A 14,784-nucleotide genomic window follows, 5' to 3' on the forward strand; every position below is an offset into this window, starting at 1 on the left:
TTCCCAAAGTGGGGCCCACGTGTTATGAAACACCCTGTGTACAACATATGCTCATCTGCCATTTTCTGCTTACTTTAGTGCGTAGATTCAGCTCCTAAAGTATCCACATGTATTTGTAAATCATTCTATATCCACGTTTAATTAAAAAATTATTTAGAAAACCATGTAACAGTTCTGCTCAGAAGAATTTTTCCAAAAAAGTTTTTAATTATCTTGAAATGCGTATATACTATTTATAATAATATAAAAAGTATTATTGCAAACTGCAAGTCGCCTAGAGTTGCCTCAGAGGATTCACGCCTTTAAGAAAATTTCATAATTCCCGCTGGAATCATTCTACGGACCCTCGCTCTGTCTCGAACGAAGAAGCGTCAGGTTTTAGCGGGAATTCGGGCAACGTCCGACTAATTTCGAACAGAATCGGTCATTTGACGCGTGCCTCGCGGCTCAAAATAGCGTATAATTTAATTAATCGATTAAACACCGACGATCTCTAGCGGTAAGATATGCACGGAATAACTCGTATTAGACGTATCGTACTTGTACGATCCGTGTAATCGGGGTAATCCCAGTAATTCGACAAACGAGAAAGCCGCAGTACTAATCCGAAGTGGTAGCGGCTAAACCACTGAACCGGTTATCTTGACACACGCAACATGTCATACCATTAAAGTGCGGTTGAATTTACCTACATGAAAGGGATACCAATTACTTTGAAATTTTAGTTAGAAACCGAGGGCCCACTCGACGGTTTCACGAGAGGAGCCAGCCTAACCGTAATAAATGTGCATGTTTGAACGATGCCTTTGACCTTGGAAAAAGGTTCACACTCTAAACTCGAAAATATTTAATTAGTTGAGCAGAAGTCACGTTTTTAATGGGAAATGATAGTGAATGCATCGGGCATTCGCGAGTGAAGGCTAAAGGAAAGTTATATGAATGCTTAGGTGAGTTTATTAAATGTTTGAATGATGTATAATTGTTTGTGTTGATACTTTAAATATCACATCATGTTCACTCAAAATTTTGCTATTCAATTTACTTCATTGTGTACTTGTTTCTATTATATATTATGTATAGTATGTTCTGCTGAAAACTTTTTTTCATCATCTGTACTCGTTTAAGTAGAATTTTAAGCATTCATTTGTGTTGAGACTTGTTTCAATTAATTGTAATTGAATAACTGATGTGGGGATCGAAGTCATTACACAAATATTTGTTAAATGTATTTTATTTCTAAAACTGTGGATTGAAAAAACTTAATTTTTAAATTTCACTTTCCTGGTTATTGTATTATTACATTTTCTTCTAATTGATATACTTTTTGTGTAACTAATATTATTGTTGAATTATAATTTGTATAATCGTTCAACCCTTATCGTACTAAGAAGTTACAAACAGTTCTAGTGATTGGAATTTTATAAAAAGACTTCTACAATTTAAAACTTTTTAAGGCGTTGATTATCTGAAATTTTTTAAATTAAAAATTGAAACGTTTCAAAGATTCAAGATTTGAATCTTAAATGTAAAAGCTTTTGGAACTGTAATATTTGAAACTTTGAAAAAGTGAAGATTTGTATTTTAAATATTCAAAAATTTGAAGAATCTGAAGTTTGGAAATTTTTTAATTTAACATCGTCTCTGTTGAAGAGACTGAGTCTTTGACTAACTCCATCTTGCTTTGCTAAAAGTTAGAAATAGTCAATGCATTTAAAATTTAAAAGTCATTGCGTTCTCTTCTTATCAATTATATTTTCCAAACCTCTACACGAATAATATTAAACAAATATCACTTTGTCCAGTACATTAGGTTACTTAAAATGCTACTGTTTAAAATACAGACATTTACTCCTTATCTTTCTCTTTATCTTCTCTCCATTGTTTACTATCAGAAGCATACTGCATTTAAAAAAATCAGGAAAAAAATGAATCACGCAAGGACTTTCAGTAACGACCAGATACTAAGTTCCAACGTTTCCTAAAAAAATTCCAGACACCATGAAAGTTGCCGTAAAAGCAGGTAGTTCAAACTCGTTAAAGAATATTCTTTGTCGTCGAAACGAAGCGGTCCGTGATGCTCCCTTCTTACAGGCGAAGCGGATTGCAGCCAGCTTACCGCAGAAATTTTCACGTTAAGTTCCTGTCGCGTTAACAATGTTGGAAACTGCCCAAAGTACCGTTACATTCGTCATATTCTTCCAGAGCTGCGATAACCACGGGACTGTTCTAACAGTGGAACGTGTTTTGAACTCGTCCAACCGTGCCGAAACTGTTCACCCATCGAGAGTTTATTGTAATTACAACGTTGCGCAGAGAGTGTTGCAAATCCAAACGTGGAAATGGGCGGAGGTCGAAACGCAGAAAGCTAAAATACCACAGAGAATCTAAATTTTGAGAATTTATTTTCAGAACACCTCTCAAATTTTGAGGTGTAGAATTTCAACAAAATCTATCCTTTTTTAGCATTGTCAAGACATGTGTTTTATGAATTAGTCGCTTTAATCAGAAAAACGAGAATTTCTGTGAAGAAATTTACACAAACAAATGAGTTGGTTTTTTAATACACACTTCATAGATACAATGAAATTTATTTTTCTGAAATTTGAAATACTTTTAGCGAAAGCTTCAAGTGCTCTTTTTCTCAAACACAATCTTTTAATGTATCTCGTAATCATTGTCAGTGTATTTATAAAACTTAAATGTGAGATTGCCAAAAATGTGTAATCTGTGAGGTATTTTTAATTTGATTTCCACCAAGGGGAAACGAGTATCCTCAGGGCAAGTTCGCAACAAGCCAAACATCACGAACCATTTTCATTTTCCATTGTAATCGTGTTGTGATTTTAAAGAACGCATCGAATGCGTTGCTTCGCAAGTTAGAATTGAAAAACGCGCTCGAAAGAAGCCACAATTCACCGGTTCGAGCAGTGGTCTGTCGGTAACCATGAATACAGGCAAATAAAAACAATCGGTACCGCGTCGCTATTAAAGCTCGTAAATTGCATACTTGCACACACGCGCGACGATCGCGTATGAAGTGCGTTCGTCGTCGTCGTGGTTGTGCATCATTTCATGGACAGCGTTATTCCTGGTCGAAACGGACGCCTTTCAACTGAGCCTTGTCATCCGCACTAATGACACGTTTCATATTTTTCCATTATTGCACGTTATCACGGCTAACGGTACAATTAACGGCAAACACCACGCGTTCGTTACTTTTCAAGCATTGTAAAACGTCGACGAAAGGCGCGATGGTATGCAGGGGGTTGTTATAGCGGTGGGAACGCGATATATTTTCCGACAGATTTTCAATAGTTGTTTCAGTCACCTTAAGTCTGCCTCAAGGCGAAAATGAGTTCAATTATTTTGACATGCTCAGAATAGAGGCACGCCAGTGGCAGTAACTATTGTGTCCATAGTAATTCGAAAGTAGCCTTATAACTTTGAGAGTCATTGTCAGGCGAGGAAATTGTTATGTAGTAGTGCGAACTTGGTGCCTTCCATTGCGAAGTTCAAGTAACTTAATTATACATAGCACTGTGTGTTAAGCGTGTGCAGCCTAACAAAGTTGTAAACCTACATTCGAATCACGCTGTGTAACAAGGAAGTAATTATTCAGTACCTGAATAATCAAAATTTTCCTATGCCAAAGACTTCAAACTCTTTCCGTTCTGAAAAACGTGAAACACCATGGAACTGTTAATTGCACAAAGTGGTCCCCGAGAGTGGCGAGTTTCCACGCAATTCCAAGGGAGAAAGAAAACGTGTTTTAATCTACCTTGTGGATTTCGTGGAATAACTCGGAAAGAGTATGTGAAAGAGAGCATGTGAGGAAGAGGATTTTGAGGACGACGCAAGCTCAATCTCGGCACGATTTTTCGACTGAGTGACACAGTTAAGGGGTGAAATTAAACAGTGCCATTCTCTTTTCTTACGTGCTTCGTGCGCCGAGTATCACTCGTTGTCCTTGTCGGGAAAGCTTTGCCCCGGGCGATTGCAGTTCCCATTTCCTTTTTTAAAACGACACGTGCCTTTAGCGTAAAAACCTTTCTGACGAATAACCTGTGTATTTGTATGTCAACGAGCCGCGACACCAGCATGGAGCTTCTGGGGAACATTGTTCTTCGACGAGTGGATACTTGGTCAGTTTCTGAGTAATTAGCATAGGTAGCTGATAGAAGTTGTACCTTTCTTTCATTACGCTGATAGCTTTTTATAAACGTGAAATATAAAAGTGTTAATCTTTTGATCCTCTTTTTCTACGTGTTTCTTTACAAATGGTTATTTAAAATAATTTAAAGAGTAATAAGAACAATAATAATGCAATACTTGTGAAAATAAGTGGATAAAATATTTTGTTTCAATCAAAATATAAAAGTTAGAGTTATTCTTGTTGTACTTGTACACTATATAATTTAAACCTAGAATAAAACTTCGAAGGTTAGAAAAATTCGGAAATCTGAGCATTTAAATATTATAATATTTGAAAATTCGAATTTTGGAATATTTATTAGAAAATTTGAATATTTAAGTATTGAGATATTTAATATTCTGAATGTTTTAATATTTAGAACTTTGAGAATTAAACAATGCTGGAAATTTGAGTATTTGATAGATTTAAAAATGTTGAAAATTGAGAATTTGAAAAGTAGAATATTTTCTTGCTGAAAAATGTGAAAGCTAAGAAGTTTGAATATTTTAAAATTCAAAAATTTGGAATTTGTTCACGGTGAGGAAATAAAAAGAAGTGCTTTCACCTAAAAATATTTCTTGCAGCTGAGCTTTGTCTAAGATTTAAATAACGAAACAGGTACAGAAAGTACATTCAATTTTATTTTACGGCAGTTTCAACTTTTCTGTATATACAAGTCGCTGAAAACGTATGACAGAACTTTTACATCAACTTAATATCTGTTCCAAAGTTTCCTATATGTTCTTCATACAAACGCATGATGGTGGAAACTTGCGATTCCAATGGATGGAATGAAATTTGAAAACTTGAAACTCGTTTCGTACATAGACGCCGCGATTCTTTTACTGACTGTCAGGTTTCCCTTGGAATATCCATATGTCATACTCCAGTATAATGAAATTGGTCCATAAGAAAATTATTTTAGAATCTGTACGTATTATCTTTGCATCTAAGTGCAATCAATATTACTTCGAAAATCGATAAAAGCAACTAAAAATTAAGAAAGTTTAAAGTTGATCTAAGCATACGTGTGACAAAACAGTGGTTAGGTATAATGAAAATTAAGGATTACTTACAATAAATCAACGAATCAAAATTTAATTCTGTTTTCGCGTTTAACTAAAATTTAAAACATAACATGTTAAATCAGTATATCGATTGACTGAGGCAGACCACTCGTTTTTAAAAGAAATATTCCAGACAAACTGTTTTATCGACAATATACTATAAAATTTGGATTGTAAAACTAGTGAGGGAACGTATTATGTTTAATATTCAAAAATATTTTTCCGTGCAGAAGACGATTTTTATTTTCAGTTTCACATCCACGTTGAGAGGAACAATTTTTGAAAAATTTTTTAATGCATATCTGAACTATTGACCCGAAAGCAGAGCTGGGTATTATTAGAATGAATTTTCATTCGAGTAACGTTTCGAACAAATCTGGTTTCACTAACATTATAAAAGTAAAATATAATATTGAGAAATAACATTATTTTATACTCATTAGTTAGTCACAAATAATTCTTTTTATATGCAATCATTATCCCAACATTATTTGAAGCAGAATTCAGTCAAATAACGTCTACGTTCATCAAAAAGTTACTAATTGAAAGAAGTTTCATCAAAGCCTATGTGTAGGTAAACACGTAGACACAGAGAGATACGACACACTCTCGTTGCAATACAGCGTGAAAATTCTCGCGAGACACCGGAAGAAACGTTCCTTCGTCGTTGACCAGGTCAAATTACAATTAAAAGTCCCGTAACCCAGTTGAACTTATTGTAACAGTCGTTCGTACAAGTTCTGTAGGTTCGTCTCGCGTATTTCAAAGGTGAATTTATCGGATGAAAGGCTGTTACGGGCAGCCGAGCTATGCGGAGTACCAATTCAGCCTCTATTTAAATTGTATGAAGGACCACTTGTCTTGCGGCCAATCCAATTAGGTCTTCTGCCTGCTGGAAATTATGGGATTTCAGACCGCTCTCTGGGTCATTGGGCTTCGATCGGCTTCGCGAACACTCGTGATTGGACCTCCTTCTAATTCAACCGTGAGGATACACCGAGCCTCGGCCTTTTCGACGGCCCCGCGGGTGTTATTAAAGTCGTTTCCGAATGGCTTTCGTCGGCCTAACAACGAACGATGTGAGGAGAAACGGACTTTCAGGTAGAATTAGGGCCATTCCAATGACGAAATATTTCATTATTTCGTACATATTCGAATTCTACAGTAACTGATTAAATTATCTCTTTGAGTAAGAATGGGATTGAAAATACGCTTAAAATGGAATTAGATTTTTTACAAAGCTGTTACTGTGTCTTTCGTATCTGATATTGTTATCTGATAATAAGAATTTGACCATCTATTATAGATCATGTGTCTACTTGTGAGAGATTCTCGAGTGAAATTCTACGGTACGATGAAATCACTCGCTCACTAGGTTTTGAATAGTAAATCTTGCATGTATTTTAAAGAAAAATATTAAACATGAACTAATTTTCGAAGTACCTAATATGTTTTTCTACTTAAAAACACTTGGAAGAAATTCAACATTTAAAAGATATAGAATTTTGAAACTGTGCAAGTTTAAAGATTTGAATATTTGAAAGCTAAAAATTAGAAAATTCGAGGAATTTAATTTTATACTTATTTGCATCTTATTATGATTTGATTACCTACTATAGAAATAAACTTTATTTATTTGACCTCTCGAATATTATTCTGCTAGCACTGGGATCATTTGAATGGTTTAGAACTTGCAGTATTTGAAAAAAGTAGTCATACATCATACACATTTTTCTTTTACTAGTAATAGGTTTCTTGTACTATTACTATGTAGTTTCAACATCAAACACATTCAGGTGTAACAAATGAACTCAGTTCTGAAGTAATAAAAGCTTGACACACAACTACGCCATAATGTAGCGAAATTATATACAAGGTTCGCTGTGTACGCGATATTAAGATCTACGCTGCACAAAAAGTGTATATAAAGTCAAAAGACTTGAATAGGAATTCAGTTCAAAAGTCAAGTACTCACAAAAAACTAACACCATTGAATTAATTTTTGAGAAGACGTGTGTCCCCTTTTTTCTGCTACATACAACCAGAATCTAAATCATCGAAATATTGAAGTACTTCACTACAGAAAGTACGAAACGGAATCTGTATGTTTGACTAGTTTCCACGTTCTAAAAATTAGTTTCGTGAGCTCTGCTTCTGCGAATGCTTCTACTTTCGGCTTAATCTCGTAGTCAACCAGCGTTTCAGGCACTTTAGTCGTTTTTCCACTTTTTTTTTGCTTTTGCGCTCTTTCATTTTAGGATAGGAAAATGAAAATTTCGCAGAAATGGTTCAACTTTAGAAAAGGCAGAAACTTTTTGTCGCCGTGACTCGTAGTCGACCTCTCCTCGGTAGGTATTTGCTTAATAAAGTGGAAGCTGCGCGTAGGGAAACAAAATGGAGAACGAAAGGCTTCGTTAAATCCCGTGTTTGACAGATTTCAGCTTGTATTCGTGCGTGAACTATGCCTCTGGAGTTTTTGGGTAACTTTGTGGTAAACAGACAGGTTTTCGAGAATTTATGTGTCACGTGGATTAAACAGTATAATCCAACCATAATTTGGGTTGAAGGGTACTCGTGGAGAATATTTCGAAAGTATTTGGTAAGTATAAAATCGTTGAAATTTATTGTTATCTGCAGTTTCCTTTTTATTTACAGACTTTTCTGCTTATATTTAAAATTTTGAAATCTTAAAATCCATATGAGATTCATTCTCAAAACATATATAAGTGCTATAATTCATGTAAACATAATGTAAACATAAGAATTGTGGCTTTACTTTAAAAAAAGAAAATATTCCTTACAAATTTCAATGATACTGTCAATAGTCTCAATTAATCTAACCCCTAATGACCAAAAAGTCGATGCAACTTTAAACACTAGAATAGAAAAGTGTTGTTTCGAAATCAGTGATCGTCACTCTGTAATAAATTGCTTGTTATTCTGTTTCAATTGAAACTGTTTCACTTGGCTCGTTCCTTGAGTTTCGTATTTCTTTAGAATTTTCTCATTTTCTTTCCGTCCTCTCGAAGCTCATTTCAGCTCGTATTATGAAATCGCTGCTGTGGGACCCAGCGATCTACTAGATTAGAGAAACCCCACAGTGGTCCATGACAAGTGGTACATTTCTGGTACAAGAGCATCTCAAGCTTTTCTTAGATCTCGGTTCTGGAAACGAAATATTTCGAATTTCTTATATTCTGAATTAGTGGTCTGATATATCACACAAAAAATTGAAAAATCATCAATTCTTTTTGTTCCATTATTTCTTCACATTTTAATATTCTATTTTTGTTTTTGGTTAAATTATTTGATGAATGTGGAATCAGTAAATCCACTATTTGTAGAATCTAAAACAAATAGTGCAATTATAGACAATGTGAACAGTAGAACTACCAGACTCGTTAAATTGACAAGTGTGATTATTCCTTGTGTATATTTTATATTCTACAAATTTTATTTTTTTTTTTTTCAGTTAATGCTGAATTATACAAAAGAAAGATGTGAATGAACGTTATTTCTATAAACTACCTATTTTTCAAATATTTGTAATTCTGGCACATCGTTAAAAATACACATGAATTAACCACAGTAGTTCTAGTCTTAAAAGTTCATCGAATAAGAAAATTAAAGAAATGATAAAACTCTTAAATTCATACTAAAGAAAAGTATTCTTTAAATTAAAGTTTAATATCTTTTCAACAGTTTATACTGGTTTTTAGCGACAAAAGAGAAGAAAAGGAAGAAGAGAGAACGAAAAGAAATAAAAATGGAACTGCGTTGGGTTTAGGTCAATAAGTTAAATAACTTTGTTTCATAAAGAATAGAAATCACGTTGCAGATCTGGCGATAAAATTGTCTTTGAAGTTTGAATATATTTGATTTTTCTGGTTCTGTTTGATATTGACATATTCTAGAGTAGTTCGAAATATACGAACTTCCTTCTCGCGAGGACAGTTGTTCGATCCCCCGAACAGCTGTGCCACGATTGGTCGTATAATCAAAGCTCCACAATGAAAATTAGCACATTCCGAACCTTGTAGTACACACGTGAAGCCGCCCCCTTCTCTCTCTTTCCCAAATATCACGACTCTGTTTTAGAAACGTCTCTGTACGACATAACCAGAACACGCGTGCATGCCACATTCCGCATCGAATAACCCTCTCGACATTAATTTATCGCGAGAGCACCGAGGCGCATCGAGACGGCGCTTTCGATATCCCCATCCGCGATAATGCGCGATGCGTTAAAAAGTCGTTTGGCAGCAAGCAACTGGAGGAGGAGGGAAAAAACGCGCACATAAAGCTATGTCCAGGCCAAAGACAAGCATGAACGAACGTGGACAAACGCGAATGTAGACGAACAAACAACGGCGAGCATGAATATTCCTGATCGACGATCGTGCATGCTCGTTAATAACATTCGAGTATTTTCGACAGTATTCCACAGTACACATTTCGGTTATTTTTCCAGTTGCATTGTTGGATGACTAACCTGTTAGATCACACTTCTGTTTTTTTTCTATGTCAAAGTATAAATTCGCTGAGCTTAATCATAGTTGTCCAAGCACTCTGATCATCCTCTCTATCATTCGTAATAGTCTATATAAAAGCGCATGCTTAGACATTCTTAGACATTATACTACAATCTACTCTAACTCTCAGCGTTGATTCTTCTTTAATTTATCCATTCCACAGTTGTATACTCTAGTTGCACTTACTATGTCGTCGAATCGGTTGTTATAGAATAGAATGTTCAGCTGCTGATATGCAATTCAGGTTTGGAACATACATTTTGAGGTTGTTTACTTAGTGGGACATGTATCTTAAGCGTCCAGGTATGAGACATTTATCTTATGTGTATAACAATACCACTCAAATAGCATACGATAATTTGATGATGTCTATTTTATGTCCATTTTATGTTTGAACGTCTTACGACATAATTTGACTGCCTTGAAGACACTCAACAGCGTCCATCTTAAATACTTGCGAAATTTCGTCTATATGACGTTTTAAAGACACGCTACATAGATGTTTCAAAGATTTACGTTTCTGACGTAATTTGGACTTCTTTGAGATGTCTTATGAATGTCTTTTAAGACGTTCTGATTTGTAACATCGGACGTCTCAGAGACATCTTTTGGACATTTTTGGGACTTTAATATGTGTCTTTAGGACGTTTTTAAGAAGTCTGTGCGCTATACCCAAATAGCACAGAGACAACTTTAAAATGTCTTAAAAACCTCGAGTAAAGTCCCAAAAATGTCCAAGATATCTCTGAGACGTCCGATGTTACAGATGAGTATGTCTTCAGGACGTCTTAAGAAACATTTATAATACACTTTAAGGACGTCCACATTACGTATATAAGACATTCAGACAAAAATTAGACGTTTTTAAGACGTCCAAAAGCGTAAATCTTTAGTACATCCATATAGTCTGTCTTTAAGACATTTCATAGACGTAAACTTTGCAAGTCTTTAAGATGTACGCTCTTGGATGTTTTTAAGTCGTCTAAATTATGTCGTAAGACGTTCAGGCATAAAATGAACATAAACTAGACGTCTCGAAGACGTCGTGTGCTATCTGGGAATCAGCTACAAAGTAAACAATCGATGGCTCGAGCCAGCGCAGCACATAGTAATCTGCTCCTCGAGCCGCCACATCGGCCTGGTCAAAAACGACCCAGCCACCGCCACCCGAAGGTTAAGCGTTCATTGTGAATCGATGCTCCGTGAGCGACGTCCTGGCTGGCGTAGGTCCACGAACCGCTTCCGCCCGCTGGTAATAAAAAGTTACGAGGCTTCTCGGACGTAAACTCGCAAGATGAATTTTCAGCGAAAACAGTTACTTGACATTCAGTGGCTCGCGTTGAATTCGGGGCGGGGGCGGGTGGGTCTGGTGACGAGGCGAGTTAAGCTCCCGGAACTCCCGAAAGCAGCACTTGCACGCGCTGAAAAGTTTATTCATAGACGGCCTCGTCCCCGAGAAAAGGTGGTCCGCTTCAATTCCCTTCCCCGTTCGCAAACCTTTCGTCCCTTTGGTCTCGCCGTGCGCGACTCTTCTCGTCCACAATGGGGCTGCTCTGGCGGGAGACACGAATTAAAAAGTGGATTCAAACGCACCCGCGACGGAGGAACCTGGAGAGATATTAAATTCGAGAGGGACGTGCTCCCGCCCGAGGGACGAGGGAGCGTGGGACTGGGGGGCATTGGGGATCTTCCTTATTGTAATCTTTTGGAGGTGGGTCTGTCGGATGGTTCACGCGTGAGCGGCTTTCCTGGACGTGGAAACAATTAACTATGCAGTTTGATACAGCTTTAGTGTGACTTGAGAATTTTTTAGGGGTAGATGGACTGAAGGAGATTTTACTGATTTGAAGTATTTGTGTTAGGGAAGTGGATTTAAAAAAATTTTGTAACGTAAAAAATAAAAACTTCAAGTGTCTTGCAGCACTTTGGAAGTTGCTTCGATTAAAAGTAGCTTCTACAAATGAAATCTGTAAGAGTGATATGAAAGTTTTGTTACTAGTAGAAAGCACTCATATAATTCAGACTGGTTTGTTATATTCTAATATTATATACATATAGGTAGGTATTATGTGAGAGGAAACTGACTCTGAAAGTATGAGTGGAAGCAGGCAGTTTATAGCCAGACACTCTGGAAGTGATATGGTCATAGCTAGGTGGTCACAAAAGTATCCACCCACGTTAGGTATTCAGTATATCCTATATTCAAATTTATGTCCCAGTAAAAGTAGCAATAGCTCCAAATCTGTTTCTTTTTTGTGAGAATACAATATCGGTAAGGTTGTAAAAAGCTTTTTTTTTAAATACGTATTGTGACAATACACGATATATTGTCTTTTGTGATTGGGTACTCTTATGACAATATATTGTGACGATGTTGTATATTGTATAAAGTAAATTTTTATACTGTAGACTTCGAATGTCGAAACGTAAAATCCAGGACAATATCTCATAATTAGTTTGAAATTATTCTGAACCAACAGAACCTTAGCTTACTTAGTCTTTTCAACTTCAATAAATCCCTGCCCAATCGCAGGACTATTATACATAAAGGTATTCCATTTCTCCACTAAAATCCTTCGAGCGTAATTGCAGAGTTTTCACTTTTCACTTAAGTGAAGGATGTCGTTTAAAGTCAGTTTCCATCTAGTCTTCGAATCTTAACTACTCACTTGCAAAATCTCATGAAGTGATTTACACAAAATATCGACTTTCAGTTTATGGCACTCGTATAATTTTCTTATAAACAAATATTTGCAAGTAAATAGAAGTATGAGCTTGACATGTGTGTATCTATTCTACTTTTGTAATAATTTAATTAAGTAGCTTATGAGTAAAGTAGTGTCAATTTTAGTTTCCATATCCAAAGTTTGTGATGTTTTAAAAATGTTTTTCGAACTTTGGATAGAGAATTATTTGCTTCTGTTCTTCGTACGATTTCGTGGGTGCAGTCGTCTATATTATATTCCGCAAATTCGTTGGAAAAGTTCGTTGTTCGTTGAAAACTGTATTTTATTCGAGCCCACAGATGACTGAAAATAATGAATGCGTAAATAATTAATATCACGGAGGAAGAAACCTTCGCTTGCCTCTCGCCCGATCGAAGGTTTATTAAAACGTTCATTATTCATTCGTTAATCGAGCAAAATATTCTTCACTTATGCATGACATTATGCATTCGATGAAATTTAGTTTTATAAACGTACAGAAATTTATTGGAAATTCACGTGGGGCAATAAATTATTTATTGATTGTTTATTAATCACCCCGTGATATCTGGCGATTTGGTTAATAAAATTGATAACCGAGACCTATTACAGCTTAATATGGCTACCTTTAAAAATTCTGTAAAATACAGTGCTTAAGAAAATACAGAAATATCAAATAAATTAAATATTTGTTTAGAAAATAGAATTTAGTATACTAAGCACGGTTAACTTTTCAGAAATGCATATACTGAAGTAGATAAGTTAGTTGTTTATCAAATTGAAATATTAGTGTTAAGAGTTACGGTGAATATTATCATTAACAAATATTCATTATATTATATATGTACGTAAGTGATATATATGCACATCAATAGTTGTATCTCAGGAAGTTAATTTAGTTTTCATATATTTATTTCCGATTATCCTCGTATTCTTGTTTGAAAATAAATATTAGAACATAACAGAGATACAAACACAGTAGAAGTTTCGTAAACACAATTTGCATACATATATTAATGAAATTTCATCTATTAAATTCTATTGACAAGTGCCAAAGTAAATAGCTATCAAACAAACAACTGAAATTGCCAGTAGAGGAATCTGTTTCGATATTGCAATTAAACTATAACATTTATAGTATGAACTGTAATAAGTATAAATCATTTGAGCACGTAGGTTAGAATTGAGAATCTTTAATTACTAAATTGATCTTAACCCTGAAACTCATACATACATTATCAGTCAGGAGTTTGAAAATATTTATTATAAGTTAAGGAAAATAAAGATGAACATTGTTAAACACACAACATAAGTAACGAATACATTAAACAATTGTACTAAATTTTTTCATTATAATGAAAGGATTAATTTTAATTATTGAAAGTACTAATTTCATAAAAAAGACGGTGTCATACAATTCTCTAAAACCTAATCAGTGATTTAAGATTACATATTGGTCTGTAAATTGTCCATTTCATAACTGTACTAATTCCAGACCTTTGTGTCATCCAACAATTAAATTTGAAAGGTATGGATTTTTCTGAAAATTATGTAGAAACAAAACAAATAAAATATATTTAGACTTTTAGACAAACAAACGACGAAAAACTAAAACAATTGTGAACAAATTCTTTTGTTCGAAAAGATCATTATTCCTTAAATGAAGGTCAGAGGAGTGTTTAGAAACAATTCAAACGAAATGAAATATAAAACTTAAAAACCCAATTTTTTGATTCTCAAGTATAAGTCGTTAAACTGTGGACCGTACCAAATCATTTCGATTCCAATTGACAGGACAGATAAACAAACAGACGATGAAACATAAGAGGTGCATCGTAAGCAGTTGCATCCGTTGAATAGAAGCAATAATAATGGAACGAATCGAACTGTTCCGTCTAGTAGTTGACCGACATTTCGATTAACCTGTGCCATTTCTGTTTCAGTGCAACCTGCGTTTGTACGTGTCATCGACGAGAGTACCAAGAATACGCTGAGCACCGGCGCTACTTTAGGACCTATAAATGAAGGTTCAATGGTATCCCTATTCTGCGAAAGTGGCAAGGGGAAACCAGTCCCTTCAGTCGAGTGGTTTAAAGGCGACCAGCTGCTCGAAGGTAAAATTTTTAGAAATTGTACATCAACCTCAAAATAGCCCTTGAAACCACTCATATAGAAATGTATTACATGCTAACGAGTAAGCAATTGCAGTTCAAGATATCGAAAGGATCGTGTAGCCAATTGGAATAATCAATGTTTTGGAAATTTTTGGTATAACAGAAATATGGAAT

At 35.1% G+C, this 14,784-nt stretch overlaps 1 protein-coding gene across 3 annotated transcripts in view; it reads left to right on the top strand.

Moving 5' to 3' along the window:
• Nucleotides 1-14,784, top strand: part of Nrm (neuromusculin) — a 373,850-nt gene that overhangs the window by 271,128 nt on the left and 87,938 nt on the right. For all 3 annotated transcript variants that reach the window (XM_076386721.1, XM_076386719.1, XM_076386720.1), the window contains exon 4: nt 14,440-14,610. In XM_076386721.1, the coding sequence (XP_076242836.1) occupies nt 14,440-14,610 (171 nt within the window). The remainder of the gene's footprint in view (nt 1-14,439; nt 14,611-14,784) is intronic.

The sequence above is a fragment of the Calliopsis andreniformis genome, chromosome 10 (assembly GCF_051401765.1).
Source record: "Calliopsis andreniformis isolate RMS-2024a chromosome 10, iyCalAndr_principal, whole genome shotgun sequence".
In the NCBI taxonomy this organism is placed as follows: Eukaryota; Metazoa; Arthropoda; class Insecta; order Hymenoptera; family Andrenidae; genus Calliopsis; species Calliopsis andreniformis.